The sequence below is a fragment of the Podarcis vaucheri genome, assembly GCF_965113315.1.
Source record: "Podarcis vaucheri genome assembly, chromosome: 2".
Taxonomy (NCBI): Eukaryota; Metazoa; Chordata; class Lepidosauria; order Squamata; family Lacertidae; genus Podarcis; species Podarcis vaucheri.
The window spans coordinates 37,780,322-37,803,845 of record NC_138760.1 but is presented as its reverse complement, the minus strand read 5'-3'; the positions used below and the strand labels follow the sequence as shown (position 1 = coordinate 37,803,845).

The window sequence follows — 23,524 nt, the reverse complement described above, 5'->3', positions numbered from 1 at the left end:
AGTTACACTTCAGCTTTGTCCCCTGCCATAATACCTCAGAACGATCACTCCAATCCTCAATCCCTCGTCACTGTCTTGTTGGGTTCCTATTAAAGGGTATCTGGCGAGCCAACTACTGATCTGGTTTACAAGTAGTTAGGCCCACACCTGCTTAGCTAATCAAACCATTTCCTGGGCCTGGTTCCCCATACACTTCCAGAGCAGGCTTCCCCTAAGGCACAAAGCAAAACATCTGCACTGGTCCGACATAGCAAAGCCCCTCTCTTTTTGGAGAAGTTAAGGACTGACTGAAAAACCACGTGTGGTGAAATAAAAATCACACCCCCAACTGCGCCACAGATTTCTATGCAGCTATATATTCAACAAGTCCAGAGACAGACAAATTTCAGGCTATGTATTCATGGTAGGCAGCTTTCATAATCTTCAGTTTTTGACTAGTATCCTGGAGTTCCAGCTGCAAAATGGAGGAGGGGGGGGATACAGAATTAAGAACCAGGTACCTTTGAGGACATTTCTCAGCCCAGGAATTGGTTTTTCAGTACCATAACAAGAGTTCACAGTCCTGTCACACAAAAATCCACTCCTCGTTTTCCCTCCCCCACTTCAAACTCTCCTCAAGTCAGCAGCCTAAATTAAGGGTGGGGGAAGAGAGCGTGAGAAAGCCTTTTAGTTGTTGCTCCAGTTAAAACCACAGGGAGTCAAAAACACTTGCTAATCTACCACTGGCTCCCAGAACTACCTTCTAACCACTTCTGGTAACAGTGGGCAAGTTTGGAGAAATAACTATTTCAGATGTCCTAGGGATAGAAATGTTTCTCCACCAATGTCATACAAAAGCTTCTTAAAATCACTCCAAAGCAAATAAATATCTCCCCCCTGCCCGCTGTTCCAGTTCTTATATATTCAGTTCCAGTTCTTAATGGCCTCTTCTCTTCTCATTCTACTGTTGATCCTTTGCCAAGTCTGATATAAAAATACTTAACAACACCATCCTATGTCCAATGGAGTTTGCTTACCGGTTAAGTGTGTTCAGCAGTGCAAATTTTGTATCTTTATTTCTACTATCAAATAAGGTGGTTTAGTATTATTATGACTATTTCCATTTTACACACACACTAAACTGAAGGCGACAGGTAAATAGCAACTTCCTCAAGGCTGCACAGAGGGCCCACAGGAGAAGCACATCTAGGATCCTCCTCCCAGATCCAAGGCTACCTTTTAAGCCACTGGACCATTTTGACTCTGGTTGAGCCTGCCCGAGTGGTGTAGCGTGGGGGGTGCAGGGGGGCCCGGCCGCACCGGGCGCAACATCTGGGGGTTAGGGTTAGGGGGCGCAAATCCACGGGTTAGGGGGAGCAAATCCACGGGTTAGGGGGCGCAAATTACTTGCCTTGCCCCGGGTGCTGACAACCCACGCTATGCCACTGGCCTGCCCTGTGGACAAAGGGCTGCTGCAGAGCAGCTTTGAGCTACAATCATTAGGACCTTGCTCATCTATGTTAGTAGATCATACTCCAGTGAAAATATAGGTAGCCTTTGTAATATTTTATAAATGGTGAGAGGAAAATATCCAATAAGTGAAAAGAGGGGGAACAGATTAATGCTAGTTTCTCCATACCAACTAGCACTCAATTAATTATACAATTAAATATTCACTGATCAGGCCTTCAAGGCAAGATGTTATTGGCTTAGCCTGTAATTTGAAGCCCAGATACTTGGGAGGAAGCCCCACTGAATTCAATAGGACTTACTTCTGAGTAGGCGTCTTTAGGATTGCACCACTAGTTAATTTTGTTGTGGCTGTGCAGGACTAACTAAAATGTGCTTGCTAACTAAATTTCGGGGGGGTTTCAAGTGTTGAATTTTGTGTTTTGTATTGTAGTTCAGCATGCTGTGCTTCCTGCAATGTGAGATTATCTTTACAAAAGGAAAAGGGATTAAAAAGATTACATGCATAAATAGTTATCCCATCTTATCCTAAAAGGTTCAGAATGGGTGCAACAAGTATGGTTCCTTTATTTAGTAATATTTTTCAACAGGCATTAGATTCCCTCATTTGAGTTACTGGGGGAAAGTGTGAGGAAAAGAAAGCAGAGTGAGATAAAGGCCACAATCCTATATCCACTTGTCAGGGAGTAAGCCCACCTGAATACAATGGTGCTTACTACCAAGTAGGTAAGTAGAGGATTGATTGTACTGTAAGCCACAAGCAAAAGAATGCATATAGCAATATCAAAGATAATCTTCCCCTAACTAATGCCCCCTAGGTGTATTTGATGGACTGCAATTCCCATCATCCCTGACCATTGGGCCATGGCTTCTGGGTCTGATGGGGGAGGGGTAGTCAAAAAAACCTGAAGGCACCAGATTGCGGAAGCCTGCTCAAAGAGCGATTTACAAAAAGAAAAAAAGAAGAAAAGGTTTCATCTGAAGCCAAGTTTGTCGTCTGCAGTGAACCTCTGCATGTATGGAGGAAATGACAGTTTTGCTTTGCTACCATAAGAAAAACCACAGTTCAGGTTTATACCAGAAAACGAATTTGAACAAGTCGAAGAGTACCAGAAAATACTGGGAAGGTTCTTTCTGCTTCACTGATCTAACGCTAGAACAGAACGAGAAGAAATTTACCACCACCCCAAATGAAAGTCTGGCGCTGCTTTTTAAAGGAACACCTTGAACTTGCTCAATTACACTAGATTACAGGAGTGCCCAGTTTCCTGCCCACTGGATACCACCAGAATATTTTTGACTAGAGTCCCTTGCAGAAGATTTATTTTTCTGCCTCTGGCAGAGGACATACGGCAAGGCCTCTAATATTTGGAGGGGTGTTTTGTTTTGTTTTTTTGTTTTGTTTTACCCATCTCTCCGTTTAGCTCTCAATAATTCTCTGCAAGCCAAGACTCAGCGGCATTCCGGACTCATGTGGGTGCCAGCAGGGCTGGCATTCAGATCACACACAGCGGAAGCGACCCAGCTTTCAAGAGGTCACATTTCATAATGAGAGAGGGAGGAGGAAGGGAGAGGGAGAAAGCAGAGCCGAGTTATTCATCAGCACTCAAAGAAAAGTTAGCTGAATCACACCAAAGAAATCTTCGGGAGATGGGAAGGAAATACTGTAGTCTGGTGTTTCAGACTATTTATCCACCAGGAAAAACATAATATAAATACGCAAAGCAGCCAGAAGCTGCATCTATACAAGGAGTTACGGAGTTACAGCCAGGCTGCAATCCTAACCGCTTTCCTGAGAGTAAGCCCCCTGAATGGAACTTGTGAGTAGGCACAGTTAGGATTGTAGCCCCAGTTTCCCTGTGTTTAAGAGAGAGTTTGTCTCCCCCCCCCCTCGAATCCATCCCAGGTCGTTGTAGGAGTTAGGGTCGCCACCACCCACGGCAGCGACAATGCCTGTAAGAGCGAAGCGACAGGCAGAAATTCAGCTGGTGCAGCGCGGTTCCTCCGACCGCCACGGCGGGAAAAGCTTCGGGCGTTACGAGAGGAGTACCCATTCAAACGTTCTTGCCGGTGCATTAACGGAGACACCCTCACCGGTTGAACTTCTGCCTGCCACTCCGTTGTTTAAAAGGCGATTATCTCCTCCTGCTTCTCCCAGCCTCCTTCCCCCGCTTCCCTTCCCACCCCCCTGGGGCTTTCCTCAGCCCCTCTTTCCCGGGAGTGACCTAGATTCTCACCCGCTGGGCAGCGTGGTTCGCCGCCGCCTCCTCCTCCTCCCCGTCCGCTTTCTTCTTCTTATCTTCCTCCGCCACGTCCGGCTCCCGCTGCGCAGCCTCCCGCGGCTCCTGGCCGCCGCTCTTCGCCTCCTCGTCGGGAAGCCCCCGGACCAGGTCTTCGGTGCACTCGAGGCCCAGCTTCTGCAGCCGCTCGTCCGTCGCGGAGTCCACCACCAGCAGCCGCACGGAGCCCGGCGATCCTCGGATGCGGTTCACCACCTGCTGGTGGCTCTCCTTCTCCACGTTGTCGCCGTTCACCTCCACCAGGCGGTCCCCGGCCCGCAGCCCGGACTTCTCGGCTGGGGAATCGGGCTCCACCAGCCGGATGAACTGGCCCACTTTGCCTTTCTCCCCGTGCAGGTGGAAGCCGTAGCCGTTCGGCCCCTTCTCCGGGCAGCACAGTCGAGGCAGAAGCTCGCTCCCTCCCCCGTTGTCCATCATGCTCTCCGTCCCTTAAGGCTGCTCGGACGCCCCGGGAAGAAACTCGACGGCAGGCGAGTTGTTCAGAGTTGCCTGCAAAGTGCGATAATAGTCCCGGGCAGCAGATCCCTAAAGGACGGGCCGGGGGAACTTCGGAGCAGCAGCAGGTGTTCCCCGGGGCGGGCCCGGAACGCTCTGCGGGCAATAGGATGCTGATTGCGAGTGTAACAAATAGGCGCCGCTCCGCCAATCGCAGCTTTACTCGGGGTCTGAGCGTTCCAGAACCTGTCATTGAGATTTTACCAAGGGGGCGGGCGCAGCTCCCAGAAGGGTCTATTTTGGACCAATGAGATTCGGGGAAAGGAGGAGCGAATACGCCCTGGGAACGCCCCTCGAAGGCAAAGATAGGATCGGAAAGCTGGAATATGCAAATAGCAAAAATAAGCAGCTCCGCTCCTTCCTTCTTCTTTAGTTAACTTGAGCGCGCAAAAATAAAATAAAATGGTTTTTTCTCTCCCTCCTCTCGTCCAGGAAGACGGAATGTTACGAAGTGGCAAAAAAACCGAGACTTCTGTAGGGGTTGGGCGCTTCCTTCCATTGGGCCTGAATTATATTAAAAGGACAAGGCTGGAGCGATATGAGCAATCAAAACTTCATCTTGGCGTGTGTGTTTTCACTATGGATTTGTAGGACAGGAGACGGAGGTTCCTGGAACGGAAACACACACACCTATCAAGGAAGTAAACTCATAGACTCTGTCCCCCTGAGTACGCACCTGCTCAGTTTTAAAAAAGTAATTGTGACCCTCACGGTCCACTTGCATTTGGATTATAGCTTCGTGTAATCTGCTCAGTCGCCAATTAGCTGAGTGGCTTTAGCAAGCCGGTAGAAGCATTCCCCACCCGCTTTTCAGCGCAGGACGCAAGAGGAGCCCAGTCGCTCCAAAATCTGAAATAATTAGGCATGCATTAGGTTGTTTCGCATTTTATATAGGTTAAACTCGGGACTGCCTCCGAGTTAGGTCACATTGACACAATATGTTTAAAGCACCCATACCTTTTAACGGTCATAGCTCCTCCCAAATAATACTGAGAACTGTAGCTCGTTAAGACAAAAATTTAAAAATAATTCCTTCCAATAGCACCTTAGAGACCAACTCAGATACACAGTGTATCTGAAGAGTGTGCATGCACATGAAAGCTCCTACCAATAACAAACTTGATCTCTTAAGGTGCTACTGGAAGGAATTTTATTTTATTTTATTTCGACTACGGCAGACCAACAGGCTACCTACCTGTAACTGTAGCTGGTTAAGTTTGCTAGAAAATGTAGCACTGTGAGGGGTTTCCTGACAACTCTAATCACCCTTAACAAACTATAGTTCCCAGGAACACCATGACAGTTAAAGTGGAATAATAGTGAAGGCATGGTGTGGATGGCAATCCCTAATGGGCGAACATGGCTTTGCAAACCAGACTTGTATCTTTGTTGGATTCTTAAACAGCTAAGGCAGGGAGGGGAAATCCCATCTCTCCCCCCCCCCATGTTGCTGGACTCCTGTTCCTATCAGCCCCATCAGTATGGCCAGTGATCAGGGATGATGGGAGTCATAATCCAACAACATCTTTCAGGCCGCAGATTTCTAGTTCCTGGTTTGATATGTGAAGAAGGGAGAACCCATCGTGCAGACTAGGAGGGCGCAGGGAAAGGGGAAAGGCGCAGGCTGGTCTCCAAGCAGACTGCAGTTTCTCCAGCACTGGAAGTTTCATTCAAAGGGAAGTAGAAGTACTAGCATAAGAGTTTGGCACTGTTGTTGCTGTCCCATCCGTGCTTATCCTACATGGTCATTGTGGACTGGCAGCAACCACCCCTCTGCTGCAATAGTCCCTCTGTGACATGGTTTGTGGGCATCAGAACCAGGGCAGTTGGTTCCTGCCTACATGGAAGATTGTATCAACAGGAGCCCTGAGCTCCTTTGCCTTCAGCCCACTTACAGCATGGTCCCAGGGTTTCTCCAGATGACCTGTTTACTGAGCACTCATCCTTATTTGCTTGCACAAAGCTTATGCAGAGGTTAGACTATCTCCAGTCTCTGCTGAGCGTCTGTGTAATCTCTTTGTGGAGAGGTTCTACAACAATGAACATTCAACCTGGTTTCATTCTGATCTGCTTGCATTTATGTATAAGTCTTACTGATAATTGTTTGATTAACCCCCCCCCCCACTTTTCAGTGTATTTCTCTCTCACTTCCCTAACCATAAAAAGTCAGTTGTTGTTGTTGTTTTAAAAAGGTAGAAGTGTTTCACCAGGATCACATAGTGCTTTAACCCACTATAATTGCACAAACCTAAATTTCTGGTGTGGGCTTGAATCCGTCACACAAAATATAAGCAAGTCTGGAGGCTCTATGAAATGGGCCTTAGTTTCTCCCACATTACTGTACATTTGTGCAGCAAGCATATGACACTCCCTTTTGGGGCTCACAGCAAGACATTTGATGCAAAAGGTTTGTGCAGATTTTGGATGTAACTGGTATAAATAAAAGCTCTGGGCATCTGGTGTTATGTCTGTGGGAGGAATTCAACACAGCACTAAGCAGATCTCTCCATCAGGACAAGCATGGCCTGCCCACTCCTCCTGCCCCCACGTGCTGTTCCAGGGGCTCTCCAAACCCTCCCCCTGCCAGTCTGGGTGGGTGCAGCGGGAGGACGAGGGAAAAGCCCTGCTGAGCTAGACATGCTTCCTCAGGCCGACACTGGCTGGTGGACCTTGTTAGCTGGATCCGGCCTTGTATGTTTTCATTTCCCTTTAAGGGAGAAGCAGGAAACATTCACAGAAATTTTGCATAGAGGCAGCAGATTTTCCTTGAGAATCTTTTGTTTGTTTACTTTGCATACTTGCCAGGAGCTTGTATATATCTTGTTATTTTGTTGACCGTGTGCGTGCTTGTTTCCAGGCTGTAAGAAAAAGAATTTACAATAGCTGCCACACATTGCAGTATAAAGCTGACTAAGCAGCAAACAAAAGGCATGTGTGTGTGTGTGCAGCAAGGGAAAGAGAAAGAGAGGCACAAAGAAAGAGAGACCGAACAATTATATATAACAATTTGTGGCTGGAGTCCAAAGACCCTGTTGGATTTAAGCAGGGAAGCATAATAACAGTCCTTAAGGCTGCATTCCTAGCTACAGCAGCCTAAGTCCCATTGAACTTGGTAGACACGCACAAGACTGCATTGTAACTTTGTTCTAAAAGTTCAGAAGAATGCCATAGGATTTGGTGGGTGAGGCCAAGCTAGGTCTTATGAACCCAGGGCTGCAGAATTTCCTTGATTAAGACTAATCTGCGGGTGGGGAACCTTTTTCAGCCACAGATCCGCATTCCCTTCTGGGCAACTTTCCAGCTCCCACATGTCAAGGTGGGCAGGGCCAGAGGCAAAAGAGACCAATTGGACTGTTCCTTTTATTCAGTAGGCTAGTTTCTACACACTCACACTTGTCTGCCCTCCACCCAGACAGACAGCAGGCATCATCACAGCCGCAAGGACAGATTGCCACCAGGAAAAAGCACCCAATGAGGCTAAAAAAGCATGGACAGTGAGGGCTGTGGCTTTAGGACAGGCCCAAGGGCCACATAAAAAGGTCTGGAGGGCCTGAGGTTATGCATCCCTGGACTAATCAGCTGCCTAGACAAGTGGGTCAAAATGGGGTCCCTGATTAAATGGACCACCAACTGAACTGAAGTAGTTTTTAATGCAAGTACTATACTTTCAAAAATTGTGGCACTGCTCCATAGGAGCCAACTCCTAGGGGACAAGGTGCCTCCAGCCCCCCATCCCATAAAATATTTGAAGGGGCCAGTTCCCCACCCCCACCCCCAGTTGATGGGTATTGCCATCCAAATGGTGTGTGTGTGTGCGCGCGCGCGCGCCACATCTTATGATTGATTATACAGGGTGGGGCTTATCTCTCCCCCCCCCCGCAATATAATATTTTATTCAGGATGGCACCCTTGCATTGCCCCTAGAGGTGGGGATGTCTTTGCTACAATTAGGCCTTATGCAGCAGAAGTGTGCATTATCAAAAAAGAAGAAGTAGGCCTGTTTCTCCAGAATCATTATTTTATTTGAATGCCAATTAATCAATTTAAAATGCTACTAATGTAGTTGATCGACCAACTGTGGTGACAACTCGACAACTCTAACCCTCCTATAATGCTTGTGAAAAAGGTAGCTTTTTTAAAAAAAGAATAAGAAGCTGGTAGCAGATATACCTTTGTCATACAGAAATTTCTGTACACAGGGCAAATGAAATGTGATTGCCACACATAGGGAATTGTGAATATCGCAAGAAATAAGACTTGAGCCTCCCAGTGGTTTGAAAATGCCCCCTTTGGTTTAAAAGGTCAGGGAAACTGGGTCACCCCCTACCCTTCTACCTGCTCTAGTTATTTCCTTCTGCAGTATTTTAAGAGGAGCAACATCTGCTGGACACGGAGGAAAAGTTGCAGCTGAATGTAAATGGAAACCATATAGAATTCAAAGACTTGTTTGTGGAATTGAAGGGAGGTTTTTCGAATACAACCATGTAGTCCTTTCAACCACCAGGGTGGCTTTTCACATTACATTTTTGTGGTCGTATGCAAAGCATTTTATATGTACCATAAGACAGTTATGTAACAAATGTCTGTGACTGCAAAGACACAATTTCTTTTTCCTGAATTGAATTGGAAAGCACACTTCAGCAGCTGCTAACTTTTCAGCTGGCCACCAGAGCTGCCTCTTTCACCATCAGGCTGGTGCACATAATGTTTAGCTCCAATCTGGGAAATGATTTACCTCTTCATACACAACAACAGCAGACCTGTTGGGGGATTTCTCGATAGGAGGCAATTCTAGTTATTTTTTATTTACTTATTTACTTTATTTACTTATTTAAAAGCATTTCTTAATGGCTTAATATTCAACATCACTAACCAGTGTAGAATAATACAAGAAAACTATCAGAACAGTACCATAAAAACAGAGTTAAAATCAGAAATCTAGTTGCATCAGGGTCCAGTCTTACAAGTCATTTAAAACCTGGGCAAAGTGGTATGTCTTTACAATCTGAAACTACTGATGGATTATGCTTCCTGCACGGCCAATTCCAGAATGTGGGATAATGGCAGGAAATGCCTGCTTTTGGGTCACAATTCTGCGACAATTATGTCGAGTGCAATGCCACAAGTTATGTTTCCCCAGATGATCAAAGTGGTGTTACAGGTTTATGCCGGGGCAGTCCGTCCTTCTGGTAACCTGGTCCTTAGTTGTTTAAGGCTGTTATTATGTTAGTAATAAGACCATGAACATGGCTCGGAAACTAATTGGTGGCCAGTGAAACACCTTCAGGTCAGGTCCTCCACTCAGCAGCTTGGATGCTGCATCATTCACCTGCCTCAACTTCCAGACCTTTAAAACAGCTTTATGTTAACAGCTCACCTGGTAGAATTCCATGCAGGTGAGCTGGCTGGTGGTGGAGAGGACAGCTTGGCACTAATCAGGTATTATTCCTGCATCACATAAAGTGATGCTGGTGGCTGTTTCCAAGCTCATATGCTGAATACCTTCACATCATCAGTGAGTAATCATATAGCTGGGCTCTCTAATTTAGGATTAAGGGGTATGCGATGTGACTTGAGCCTCAGGGTCTCTCTGTAGGAACTACTCCCAGGAGGCACATTCCAACAGGGCTATGCTGAAGGAAGGATAATATCTTTAATACCCCCCAGTGTACCAAAGTGGTGCTGAGTCAGAAACATGAACCATCCCTCTGAACGAACAAGAAGTCAGGTCCAGCGGCTGTAGCAAAGAGGTGCAGCAATCACCTAAAGCCTAGGCAACTCTCAGTGTGCTTTCTACAGTACAGTGGTACTTCAGTTTACAAACTTAATCTGTTCCAGAAGTCTGTTCTTAAACTGAAACCGTTCTTAAACCGAGGCGCGCTTTCCCTAATGAGGCCTCCTGCCGCCGGTGCCCTTCCACCGTTTGGATTCCGTTCTTAGACTGAGGTAAAGTTCTCAAACCGGGACACTATTTCCAGTTTTGGGGAGTTTGTAAACCGAATCGTTCTTAAACAGGACTGTTCTTAAACCGAGGTAGCACTGTACAGTAATCAGGAATGAAGTGTAGCTTGGAACCTTAACTATCATCGGGGGTTGCATTTGCTATAATTCTACCGTACCACCTGAACAGGGATCACTCAACAGCTCTTGGTAAGGTAAAGAAGGGTCAACATCTCAGCTGAAGAACAGAAATGCATTTTCTAAGAGTCACAGCTTGCGTCTCCCTCAGTCCGGCAGCAACAGCAGCAATTCTGTTGGTGGGATGATAAAGGTATTTGGAGAATGCTGGAGTCTGCAATATGAGAACAGGAGGAGGAGGAGATTGTGGGTTTTAATTTAACATATTATGTTTACTTCCCCCCCATCACCTTTGGACTATGAAACATTTCGTGAAACTCCCGAGGGCGCCTTGTGCCTCCAGCTTCTCCCACACCCACTGAGCATGGCAGCACAAATTCCAATAAGGCGTAGCGTCTCTCCCTTGCTGCTGCAGTTCTCTGTGTTATTAACACAGAGTTTGATGAGACATGCAAGCAGCTCGATTGCATATGTGTTTGCTCGGAAGCAAATCTCACAGAGTCCAGCAGGACTTTTTCCTGTGAGCATAGAGTGGCAGTCATAAACTTCAGTCCTATCGCTCCTGCTAACAGCAGGCTCAGGTGGTGGAGTGCTGATAGTATTGTAGCCAAAACAGGAAAACTGAGAAACAGGGGAGGGATGTACAGTGGTACCTCGGGTTACAGACGCTTCAGGTTACAGATTCCGCTAACCCAGAAATAGTACCTCGGGTTAAGAACTTTGCTTCAGGATGAGAACAGAAATCGTGCGGCGGCGGCAGCGGGAGGCCCCATTAGCTAAAGTGGTGCTTCAGGTTAAGAGCAGTTTCAGGTTAAGAACAGACCTCCAGAATGAATTAAGATCTTAACCCGAGGTACCACTGTATTGAACAACTTAGGTTTTCATGAGTTTATGTCGAATGTAAAAATAAAGAAAAGTGAGAACTGGGCATGCTCAGTTGCTGCAGAATGTTGTCAGATGGAAAAGAAAACCCAGAAACAGAATAGAATACAGTATTCTAGAACAGGCTGGCAGGCTGAAAGCCTGAACCAGAGTACTATTATTACTAAGGATACAATGCAATATTTTACTTTCTGAATTCAGTGGGATAGTGCAATGTATTTGCAGAGTAAAGAAAATTGTTCCCTTGAAGGACCAGACACACACACTGACTCTCTCCAACATACTGATGTTTAATTCTGTTAACTTGCAACCAGAAATCCATAAATAGCAGCCAAGACAAAAAGTGTCACTATATGTCAAACCATGTGCTCAAGAGTAGGAAATTCTCTGTTTAGAAATGTTTTTGCAGCAGAGAAAGCCACACATACAGGCTCGGAGAGCTGGCATGGTGCCATAGTCAGCACTGGAGGTGTTGAACTTCAGAACTAAAGATGGCAAAATTTCTGGAACTCCGTGCAGAAGGAAGTAATAAGCAAAAACATATGAAATGCTTTTTTAAGGCTGTTTATTGCTAGCTAACATAATAAAGTGGCAAACTAGGCTAGTTTCAGTTCTTCACAAGAGGTTACTGTCCTGGTGCAATTCAGTGGAGGAAGTTTTTCTGTCAATAATGGTAAAATCAGAACCTAGGAAGAAGTAAAAATACAGTACAGTCCTAAATGGAGAGTCAGCTTTTTATTCAGGCTGGTTTCTGACAGGTTGGCCGCTGTAAGAACAGGATGCTGTAGTAGATGGGCCATTGGTCTGATCCAGGAGGTAACTCTTATGTTCTCATGAACTGAAAAAAAGGATGGCCATTCTGGGAGCAGGGCTGTGGAAAAAGGTCAAAATGCTTGCCTATTCAGAATGAGGGAAAGAAGCACTGCCCGTACTCAGATTTTACTTTGAGGTGTCATCACATAGGTGCCCTGAACAATATTATTATTGTGGATCAGCAGAATATACATTTATTCTTCATATATATATACACACACTGTATATAGGGGTACCTCTGGTTACAGACGCTTCAGGTTACAGACTCTTGCTAACCCAGAAATAGTACCTCAGGTTAAGAACTTTGCTTCAGGATGAGAACAGAAATTGTGCTCTGGCGGCGTGGCGGCAGCAGGAGGCCCCATTAGCTAAAGTGGTGCTTCAGGTTAAGAACAGTTTCAGGTTAAGAACGGACCTCCAGAACGAATTAAGTACTTAACCCGAGGTACCACTGTAATGGTATTGTCATGTTGTAGTTCACATGGCTGCCAATAAGCAGCCACACCAACCACAGCATGGTAACAGAACAGATGGCAGACAGGCAGAGGAGTGAGCAAGTTTCGTAGGTGGAAAGCAGCCTGGGAGAGCTGTTTAATGGAAGAAAGAGATGTTTCAAAGAGCAGTTCTGCAAACTGCTCTGTAGAGCACCTCTGTCGCTCAGTTAAATGCAGCTGCATCGAGGTTTGCATCTTTTGTTCCATTTGTTTTTTACAAATATGTAGAACTTTCCCATTTCCCCTCCCCCTCCATTCTTTAGGAGAATGGCTGCTGAGATTCATGGGATCCTGTGGGCCCACGGGAGTGCAGGAACAAGACATTTAAGACAATAGGCAGGCCTGGATTGAACAGGAAGCAACCAAGGAGTAGGCCTTGGGATGCGCCACCTAAGTCATCCACTTACTAGCTCCAACAAATAGAGCACAGCAAATAGTTTTCATGTATATGTTAAGCTGGCGGTACTGAACTGTTTCCAGGATTGCATTGACATTGTGGTTTTTTGACCTCCCGTAAAAAATTAAGGTGATTGTAATATTGATACCCCATTAGTCACTAAACACGAAACTTTTAAGTATCAAACTTATGTTATTAGCAACAAAAGGGGGAACAGAATGCTTTAAGTAGCATGTTTTACATCTTCTGCATTGACTCATTTTCCCCCTAATCTTCTAGAATGTTCTGAACCTTTGTAGAATCATGTGGAGATGTCCAGACTATCCTTCGTCCTTCCATTTTTCTCTAGGCTCCTAGAACGTTCTCAGCCAGATTTTATTGTGCAATTATAAAAGGCTATTTATATCATTCTTAACAAATGGAGAAGGTGCTGAAGTTGCTTCTCTCAGGGGGTGACATTTGGTCTTCGATCAGCCGTGACAATAGGACTTAAGATAGCCATAGAGAGAACGTGGGCTTGATGGTTAAATGCATGTCTTTTCCATGGACCACACAACCCCTCCCCCCCAATCTACTCTGGTGGCTGAGATAGTACAGAATGAAGAACCTTTGTGTGCAGGCCTATGGCAGCCTGCCCTGGGGAGACGTCACACATGACATCAGCCAATGGGCCAAATTCAAGGATTTACCCCTCCACTTGTTGGCTGAGGAATGCACAGTCAAAGCAAGCAGCTCCATTTTTCCCCCTTGGCAAAGCACTTACTTTTTTCCTTTCCCGTCAAGTGATGGAGAGTGGAGGAGAAAAGCTGCCTTTCAGAAGCACTGGCTGCACAAGGTAAAGGTAAAGGGACCCCTGACCACTAGGCCTAGTCGTGGCCGACTCTGGGGTTGCGGCGCTCATCTCGCTTTATTGGCCGAGGGGGCCAGCATACAGCTTCAAGGTCATGTGGCCAGCATGACTAAGCCGCTTCTGGCAAACCAGAGCAGTGCATGGAAACGCTGTTTACCTTCCCGCTGGAGCGGTACCTATTTATCTACTTGCACTTTTTGGTGTGCTTTCGAACTGCTAGGTTGGCAGGAGCAGGGACCGAGCAACGGGAGCTCACCCTGTTGCGGGGATTCAAACCGCCGACCTTCTGATCGGCAAGTCCTAGGCTCTGTGGTTCAACCCACAGCGCCACCCGTGTCCCTCCTTCTCCAAAAAAGCAGAGGCTCAAACAAGGAAGGGGCTTTCAGACAGCCCACTTGCCCTTGCTCCTGTTTGAGGCCTCAAACAGAGCTGTGCTTTGAAGTCCCAGCAACTGGAACTCCAAAGTGCAAAATCACCCAATGTCATAGTGATGTCAGGTGATTAATACCTGGTCGGCCTTTCCTCTGTCAAACTCAGCCTGCCAAGGAGTGGCGAAATGACCATCTAGCCCACCAGTGAGAAAAGGTTCCCTACCCCTGCTTTAGTGCCAGCTGCCTACGTGTTTTAGGTCTTTTCTGAGTAATCATGAGGACCTGAATACAGTCTGTTTTAAAAACAAGGGCCAATGTAGTCAAGATTCTCCAGTATATAATAGGTTCTGCATTAGAAGCAATGCACCGTTATCTACAGTGCAATTATGGTGTTAAAAAAATAAAATACCCATAATATCAAAACATGGATAGGTTTGGCTGAATCAGGAAATGGTATTGAGACAATGAAGCATTCAAATGCTCTATTACATACTCTTTGTTTTTCATTTTATGCCTTTGGACGGTCAATGACTCTGATATTGGGAAAGAAAAAGTAGAAGTATTTGCATTATGTACAGATACAGAAAGGAAATGCAGCGCCCACAGAAGCAAAGCAGGGAGCTTGTGTTATTCACTGCTCCAACTTAAAACCACAAATTTTTACTATGAATCATCCGGTAGACACTGGACTCTTTATTAACCTAAAAGCAAAGCTACAAGGAAGTTGTGCACGAGTAATTTGAACCATCCATGGAGTGGGTCGAGACTAAGTTAGTTGAACTTAGTTCCTGTTGAAACCAATGGGACTGAAGTTATGAATATCCTGCCCCCTGAATTTCAGTAGGATACAAACCCAACCAAGTTCATCTGGATCCACGCCTTTATTTCTTCCTGCTTTCTTCTTTCTAGGGCCACAGCCATGAATGATGCATAGGCTTTTAAAAACTGAATGATCAAGCTGTTTTGAGCAGCTGCTGCTGAAATCGGAGCATGGGTTCACCTAGCTGAGGACAGCCTACTCCCAACAAGCAATGGATCTTCAGGGTCACAGACAAAGGTCATGCTTAACCTTGCTATTAGAGATTCTTCAGCTGGGTATGCTAAGACCAGGGGTGACTAACCTGTTGGCCCTCCAGATGTTGTTGGACTCTCATTCTCTTTAGCCCCAGCCAGTGGGGCCAGTGAACTGGGGGAAAGATGCAGGTGTTATGGTTTGGTGGTTCCTGGGTTTGGGGACTGGGTGACAGACTTCTTTCTGGAAGGTTTTGCCACCCCAGGTGCATAGTCTAGGTGTGCTCCTTGATTCCACCTTGTCACTGGAGGCCCAAGTAGCCACAGCGGCACAGTGCCCATTTTCTGCTCTGGCTTGTCTACCAGCTATGGCTATTCCTGAATAAGATTAGCTTAGCCACAGTGTTCCATGCACCAGGAACATGGACAATTATAATGTGCTCTCTCTGCATAGGGCTGTCCTGTGGTACAGAATCCACCCCAAAATTGTTCTGGAAATAATTTTGTTTGTTTTTAAAGATGTGTAGCAAAATAACATTTTGGAATAAACATTTTGCCAGCACCACCACCATCATAATGGAGTCCAAGAACATATGGAGGCCCAGTGATTAGCCACTCCCGCAATACAGATTGAATGTAGGATTCTCTGAATGCAAAACATGTCCCTGATAGAATGGGAGGTAGCTAGATTGTTTAAATTCTGAGGATTTGTGTGATTTTGGTTGTATTTTGATTAATGGCCTATCACATCCACTGAATGCAAGATAGCCTCTGCTTACAAATTACAGTGGTACCTCGGGTTACATACACTTCAGGTTACATACACTTCAAGTTACAGACTCCGCTAACCCAGAAATAGTACCTCGGGTTAAGAACTTTGCTTCAGGATGAGAACAGAAATTGTGCTCCAGTGGCGCAGCGGCGGCAGGAGGCCCCATTAGCTGAAGTGGTGCTTCAGGTTAAGAACAGTTTCAGGTTAAGTACAGACCTCCAGAACGAATTAAGTACTTAACCTGAGGTACCACTGTACTAAGTCGGTGGGGCTCAAGCAGGAGACGGATAGTATGAAACCATGGGATGGGATGTCTATCTCTACATATTCCTGTAGTGTCTGGTTCATCCCTTACGGAATGATGGCATTATAACTGAGAACCATTCACAGAAATATAGACACAACAGGTAGGCTAATATCTGTTAAAGCATATATAATAGAATAATGATATCATTCAAAAAGTCTAATAGATTTATTTCTACTTTTTGGATGATATAATTATTCTATTATATATGCTTTAACAGTTATTAGCCTACCTGTTGTGTCTATATTTCTGTGATTGGCATTATAATTGAGGAGCTTTAGAAATGGAGAAATGGGGGGTGGGGGTCCTTTTTCTATGAATAAATACAAGTTGAGACAAAATCCTCCCAAGAAGATTCAGTTTAGGGTAGACTTGATGCTCCTGTCCAGCCGTCACTGTAAAGGCAATTGTCCCGCTTCCTCAGGAGTCTACCGCCTTGGGGGTGGTCGGTAAGAATGGTCTCCACATGCAGAGATCCGAAAGGGCAAGCAAAACTAAGGGCTTTACATTTTGTTTTTTAGAACATGGAAACAAAATTCTGTTTTAACTCGTGTATCACAACGGAGGTGTCTTTTTGGCTGTGTGTATGCATCAGGTGTGTAAAAATAAACAACTTACCCAGGACATAATAGCATCCCCTGTATTTAATGCCCACCTTGTCAAGCAACTAGCTGGCCACAACATTCATGGGCTGCACTTGGTAGACTGTGAGTTGCAGAGGCCGGGTATAAATCAATTAGGAGGAAGCTTCTAGCCAGCTAAAAAGGTGCTCCTGCTGCCTTACAAACAAAGGTGGATCTTTGGTTGGAAGAAAAATAATAACGCATGAGCAGCCCCTAAAGCAGACATTAATTTTCCTGCAATTTTCCTCCCAGCGGCTTCATTGTGCTTTTTCCTTGACATATTTACAGTCATTACTTTGAAGCTTTTTGGTGCAAAGTCCACTTTACTGCCTTCAGCCCTAAATTAAACGATGGGTTGGGCTCCCAAGGACAGCATAGGATCTGCCAGCTCTGAGTCTGGGCCATGGCGCCACTGTTTTTACTCTACACGGAGCACCAAAGAAGGGGTTGTGGGACACAGGAAGAATGTTCTGTCTTTATCCCCCACTCCTTCCAGGTTAAGGGGGCATTACTAGCACTGTTGGTAGGCTATGCATGGCACCAAGGGAATGAATCAAAGGGCATTCAGAGAAGCAGCTCTTTCATGGGGCTAACAGTTTCCATTTATTCCCAAGGTACTGACTGCATCTACCTCCAAGCAGCAGCATGTAACCAACATGGCAGACCATGGAGAATTCTTGTCTGGTCCAGTGGCAATCCACACTGATTTAGGAATCCACATTTTATAGAAGAGGACCGAAGGGGATGGGGAATGGGGAAATCAACTCATACGTTGCCTTTGGGGTGATTAGTAACAACGACAGCCACGTTCCAAATGCAGAAACCAAAACTTGAGAACCCAGACACGAGAAATTCTTCAACAGCCTAAGGGTTTGTGCCACATCAATTTAAACACAACATACACCAGTGAAGTATTTCCAGAAAGCAGAGCTAAGGAAATATGAGCATGATGCATGTGGCGAGAAGACATGTTAAGCTGCATTGCATAGAATATGGCAAAAGTGCTCAGCATACTAAAATCCTATTGAAATCAAGTAAGGCTGCAGTCCACTCAGGGCTAATCCACAGTTGTCTTTTGCCCTGCTCATTCCAGGCATAGGTCTGTGCTTTAAAGCTCTGTGACTGAGCACTCTTGGGTTTGTGGGGTTTTTGTTTGCTCCAGAGCTTTCCCCAAGAAAACCCACTTACCGCACGACCAATGGAAATTTGGGTTTCCTGCAGATTGATGTTTGCTCTGATTGAGCTTTAAAGAGTGAGTTTTCGCAGGGGACGCTCTGAAGCAAAATAAAATAAAATAAAACAAAGGATGCAGAGCTTTAAAGCATGGGCCATGCCTGGAATGCGCGGAGGAAAGGGAAGTGCGGGATGTATCCCATTCACTAGGAATATATCCCACTGAACTGAGTGGCGCACACTTCAAAACGAATATGCATGTGGCCAGGCCTCAACTGCACACAGGGGTCTTTGGATCGCATAGGAATCTAGTAACATAAGAATCACAGCTATTGCTTTGTGTGGATTTGCTGCTTCTGTGGTCTACGGCTATATTTGGGCTACAAGAGCACTCTTCTTATATGAATAAGGCAGGGGGAGGGCTCCAGTTCCCGCCGCCCCCACCCTGCAAGAGCAATGGCTGGGGATGACAGGAGTTGTAATTGACCAACATCTGGAAAGCCACAGGTTCCTTATCCCCGCTGTAAGGCATGATTCCTGAAAACCCCTCTGGATCACACCGGTGGAGACTTCTGACATCATGCTGCATGGAATGGTGGGAGTTTGTACAAGATGGACAAGTATTGCATGGGCCCAAATATAGATCTCCGGGGGCTTATTCTTTCAGCAGCGCTGCTTGGCTGGTATGAACTTGTGCTTCTCTTCCAGAAACCAGGCCCTCCTTGCAAGAAATTGAAGGAGCCCAGGATGGGGGGGAATCACCGTAGAATGCTCCACCACTTTCCAAAGCAGACAGCCTCTGAAGTAGCCAACTTGTGCGTCTGAACGGAGCAGCCTTGGCCAACCTGGTGACCTGCTGGACTGAAACTCTCAGCAGCTGAGGCTGATGGGAGTTGTAGTTCAAGACATTTGCAGGGCACTGGGTTGGCCAAGGCTGGAACAGAGGGAGACAACTTTTCTCCCCATTCTGCTACCTTTCAACTTACTAGGCTTCACTTTGGCAGAGGATCTTGGTTTGACCAGAACAAAAAGCAGAGTCGAGCTTTCTAAAGCTTTCCTTTGTTTCTAGCCAGTAACAGATATATTTGCACAGAGCGATTTCTCTTCCAAACCAACCGGGGTTGGCAGCATTTTCCTGACGTAACAGGCACACTAGGAATAATACTTGGATCCCTCAGTCCTTTCCTTGGGGCTGAGGGAGGAAGGGAGGAGAAGGAAGGCAGCCCTGACTGCAGGATCTTTGGGTGTGGGCAGCAGGAAAGAGCCAGAGGTCAAAGGAAATGTGTCTACTTTTTCTTTACTGGAAACTCCTGCTAGTTTCATTTTAACATCTAAAGCGTCACCTTTCTAGGGGAAGCAAAAGGGTTGCAGTCTCTCTCTCCCCCCCCCCCCGCCAGTCATGTCACTGCTATTAAATTAACCCTTTAGCTCAGCCGGACCTCGTCCAAAACACTCCTACGGACATTGCCAAAGGACACCTCCCTCTGCGCAGATCCTGCTTCTGCATCTGAGGTCAACCTAGCTCAGTCCTGCTGGCCTGGGAGAGGTGGCCCTGTCTAAATAAGCCATGATGCTCTGTCCAGGAATCTTGAGTCCAGGCCAATTCCTTGCAAAGACTAGGCCTGGGCGATATTACAGATCCTGACCAGCTCCACTTTGAGCACAGGTCGGCCGGTCCTGAACTCGAGTGCATTTGGCCTTTGAAGTAACACTTTGCGCATAACCACACACTCACTCACTCACTCTCACACACACAGCCTTCTTCACGCATGCCTGCAAGTGCACATACACCCGCAATGGCAGGCATGACCTCATTTAGAACCTGGAAACGGAATTCTCTAAAAAGGATTGTCTTTGGAGAGCGTCCGCAACACAGCTCCTGCCTGGCATTGCTGCCAAGGTGCCAGTTCTGCTTCTTGACCGCTTTTACTGTGCACTGGGGGTTCCCCGGGCTTCCCTTGTGTCCTCCTCCTCCTCCTCCTCCCTCAAAGGAAGGCACAGCAGCTGTTCCTCTTCTTCTGAGACTCTATATAGTCGTGGATTTGGAACCGGGGCTCCTCTGGCTGCTTGACGGCTCGTTGCTTGAGCTCTCTGGAAGTGTAAGAGCAAAAAAACCACCACTCAGGGGCTGTTTCCGCCAAAGGGTCCCTCCCTGCCCAGAGAAACAAGCAACTTGGCCTGTGGAAGCCTTGCATCAGATAAGAACAAAGGGCGCTGCCTTCCACTGAGCCATCAAGCTCAGTTCTGGAGGACTGGAGAAGCTCTCCAGGGTTTCAGACCAGCCCTACCCGGAGGTGCCAATGATTGGACCTGTGACCTGCCACTGAGCTTGCAAGTCATCCCTTGATTTACGTACGTCAATGGCAGTCTAATGGGGCGACTGGCCACATCACTGGCACAGAGAGGTGCTGCTGCAGACCTGGCCTCCTGGCAGTGACATCGCTGCTGTATACCAAGGTGTGTGTGTCTGTGTGTACAGGGAGGCAGCAGGGAGGTTGGGGTGCTTTGGGCACACCAGTGGAAGCGCAGGATTGGTTCTGCTGCTGTATCTACACCTCCCTGACCTTATCCCTGGTACCCAGCAGCGATGCTGTTGTTGGGAGGTCAGGTCTGCAGCAGTGCCCTGGCTGCTCCTGCTGTTTGGTTATGCTAGACCAACCTTCCCCACCCCAACCTGGCTACTGGCTCATGTCGTTGGACTACAACTCCCATCATTCCTGGCCATCATTCACGTTGGCCATTCTGATGGGACTTGGCGTCCAACAGCATCTGGGGTGCACCAGTCTAGACCACAGAAAGGAATGCCACCTCAGTCCACTTGGCCAACATATTGTGATAGGAATTTTGAGGTCTTAGATATATGGTAATGTTCATAAGTGTACCAACCAAGCATGTACATAGATCAGCACGACCTGGAACCATTTTGATTCCTAAACTGAGCAAATGTTTTCTCTGCAAGGTCAAAGTGGGAAACCTCTCATTGTCTCTTTCCTAACAAATCCTGTCTTAAGGGTATGTCTGTGTTTGAATAGGGTGTGAGCCTGTGACCTGGCCCAGGAACTAAGTATTTGTCATTACAAAAGACTGGCCGGGCTACCCAGGCAATCCAATCAAGCAACCTGCCAGACAGGAGATAAACAATAACAGGAGAAAAACAACATTCAAATTTCTGTTTTAAGACCGCCTTTTCTGTGATGTATGTATGATGTTTCTGGGGGTGGTCTTGATCTACAGGGTGGCAATTTCAAAAGTCTTTATAAGGCCTTGCGCGCCATTTTTCTTGGTTCCTCCTCTCTCCTGCGGGTGAGGGGAGCACCCTGTTGCAACAGATCAATAAAGATCAGGCATACTAGCTGCTTTGCTTCTCAATATTCTCTGGTTGGCCTCTGTTATTCTCTCCTACCAATAGGGAGGGGACGCGAGTGGCGCTGTGGGTAAAACCTCAGTGCCTAGGACTTGCCGATCATATGGTCGGCAGTTCGAATCCCCGCGGTGGGGTGAGCTCCCGTCGTTCGGTCCCAGCTCCTGCCCACCTAGCAGTTCGAAGCACTCTTAAGTGCAAGTAGATAAATAGGGACCGCTTTATAGTGTGAAGGTAAATGGCATTTCTGTGTGCTGCGCTGGTGCTGGCTCGCCAGCTGCAGCTTCGTCACGCTGGCCACGTGACCCGGAAGTGTCCTCGGACGGCGCCGGCTCACGGCCTCTTGAGCGAGACGAGCACGCAACTCCAGAGTCGGACACGACTGGCCCGTACGGGCAGGGGTACCTTTACTTTTACCTTTACCAATAGGGAACCTATGTAAGGACTCTATATGGGCTCTTGGATACCCCATAGGGGAAAAGGGCAATTTTTGTTTACAACAACATCTCATGGCAGAATGTGATAATCTGACAGCAAGGTGGTCTGTTTCTCTCTTATTGCTACCTGCTAATTCCAGGAAGCAGAAGCAAACGGACTACAGCCTGTTACTCACTTTGCAATGGCCAGAAACGCCAGCTCCACGTTCATGCCAGTCTTTGCACTGGTCTCCATGAAAGGCACTCCATATTCCTGCGGAGAAAGTGGATAAATATTGAGAAGATCTTGCAAGCAAACCTGGTAAATCCTTGCCATGGAGAATTCCACCCCCCGCCCTTTTATTTAATTCAATATTGTATCCCGCTTCTCCAGCAACTCAATGGTAGCAACTACAGAATTAAAAGCTAGCAAACGTTAACAGACGCTATAGCCATATCGGCAACACACTAGTATATAAAGGCAAACGAACAAATTCGTCACACAGTTAACTCGATCCAAACATAGTGTTTCAAAATATCAGAAATGACTGAACACCAGCCCTTTGCCAGCTGCCATGCTCTGTCTGGGAAGGGGCTTCTTCAGACAGTGCAGCAGTTGTACACTTCCAAGCAGCGAGATATTTCTTATTGTTTACTCTCGGCTTCTGTGGGTGTGTTTGGAAATATCGCATTTTAGTGAACTGTCTCTTTAAGAAGGGGCTCAGCACCACAGGGTCCACACCGGCAGTCCAGTCCAGTCCGAGGCACTAGTGTTTCTTGCATTAGTTCACTCACCCTGGCTAATGATTCTCCATCTTCTGTTCTTATCACTCTCTCGCTGCTCACATCAGCCTGCCAACAAAAGGGAAGATATTCAAGAAGAGATAGGATCAGAAGAGTCGCCAACAGATCAAACCTCTAGGAAACTGGCTGCTCCTTGGGATCTTTTGATGGGAATTACCCAGGTCTGCCCTCCTGGTGGATTCTATTATTTGGATAAACCAATAAATGGCAGTTGGACATGGCCACCCCAGAAGAGTAGTGACTTCTTCACCTGAGTAGGTCTTACCTCCAACAGAAGTGTCCTCTCTGATCTTATTATCTATAGCTTTGATATACTAGACCGCCTCCCTCCCTGCAGAAACAATACAATAAGCTAGTATTACTCAAACTTAGGTCCCTCAGCTATAGTTGGACTATAACTCCCATCATCCCTAGCAGTTGGGGATGATGGGAGTTGTAGTCCAACATCGGCCGGAGACCCCGGTTTGAGAAACACTGCTAAGCACAGCGGCGGCAGCCCAAGGAGGCTTCTTCTCATGCCACTGAAGTCAGGGTTAGGTCTAGTGAGCAGAGACAATTACACAGATTCCTGCTGCCCAGAGGGACAGGAGGGAAAGAAATCTAGGAATAACTCATGTGACCAGCCCAGCACACACAGTTCTTGTGGCAAGGGAAGAAGCCACTGGAAGGTGCTGCTGCTGCTGCTGCAATATCTGGGAGGAGTGGCTTGGCTGGGAGATGTGCCGCTGTGGACCTGACCTCTGGCAGCGGTGCCATTGCTGGGTACAGGGATGATGTGGGGCAGGGTGGTGGCAAAGTCAGCATGGTGGAGATGAGAGCCCAGTGCCCCTGCTGGCGCAGCCAAACTTCCTGCTTCCCTGACTCCACAGCATCCTGGTACCCGATAGTGATGCTGCTTCCGGGAGGCCAGGTGTGTGGTCCGCTGACATCT

At 46.8% G+C, this 23,524-nt stretch overlaps 2 protein-coding genes and 1 long non-coding RNA gene across 6 annotated transcripts in view; 1 reads left to right on the top strand and 2 right to left on the bottom strand.

Annotated features, from left to right (window-relative positions):
* The window catches only part of NHERF1 (NHERF family PDZ scaffold protein 1), a 60,412-nt gene extending 55,982 nt beyond the window's left edge, over positions 1-4,430 (bottom strand). The window contains exon 1 of one of the 2 annotated variants that reach the window (XM_082211144.1): positions 3,687-4,430. In XM_082211144.1, coding sequence (XP_082067270.1) covers positions 3,687-4,166 — 480 coding nt within the window. In that variant the 5' untranslated portion in view covers positions 4,167-4,430. The remainder of the gene's footprint in view (positions 1-3,686) is intronic. The other variant, XM_082211145.1, reaches the window with a different exon arrangement.
* Positions 1-23,524, top strand: part of LOC309525736 — a 227,262-nt gene that overhangs the window by 98,291 nt on the left and 105,447 nt on the right. The window lies entirely within an intron of this gene.
* RAB37 (RAB37, member RAS oncogene family) overlaps positions 19,985-23,524 on the bottom strand; it is a 65,991-nt gene continuing 62,451 nt past the window's right edge. For all 3 annotated transcript variants that reach the window (XM_082211159.1, XM_082211161.1, XM_082211160.1), the window contains 3 exons: positions 22,585-22,641; positions 21,987-22,063; positions 19,985-20,103 (listed from right to left, as the gene is read on the bottom strand). In XM_082211159.1, coding sequence (XP_082067285.1) covers positions 19,998-20,103; positions 21,987-22,063; positions 22,585-22,641 — 240 coding nt within the window. In that variant the 3' untranslated portion in view covers positions 19,985-19,997. The remainder of the gene's footprint in view (positions 20,104-21,986; positions 22,064-22,584; positions 22,642-23,524) is intronic.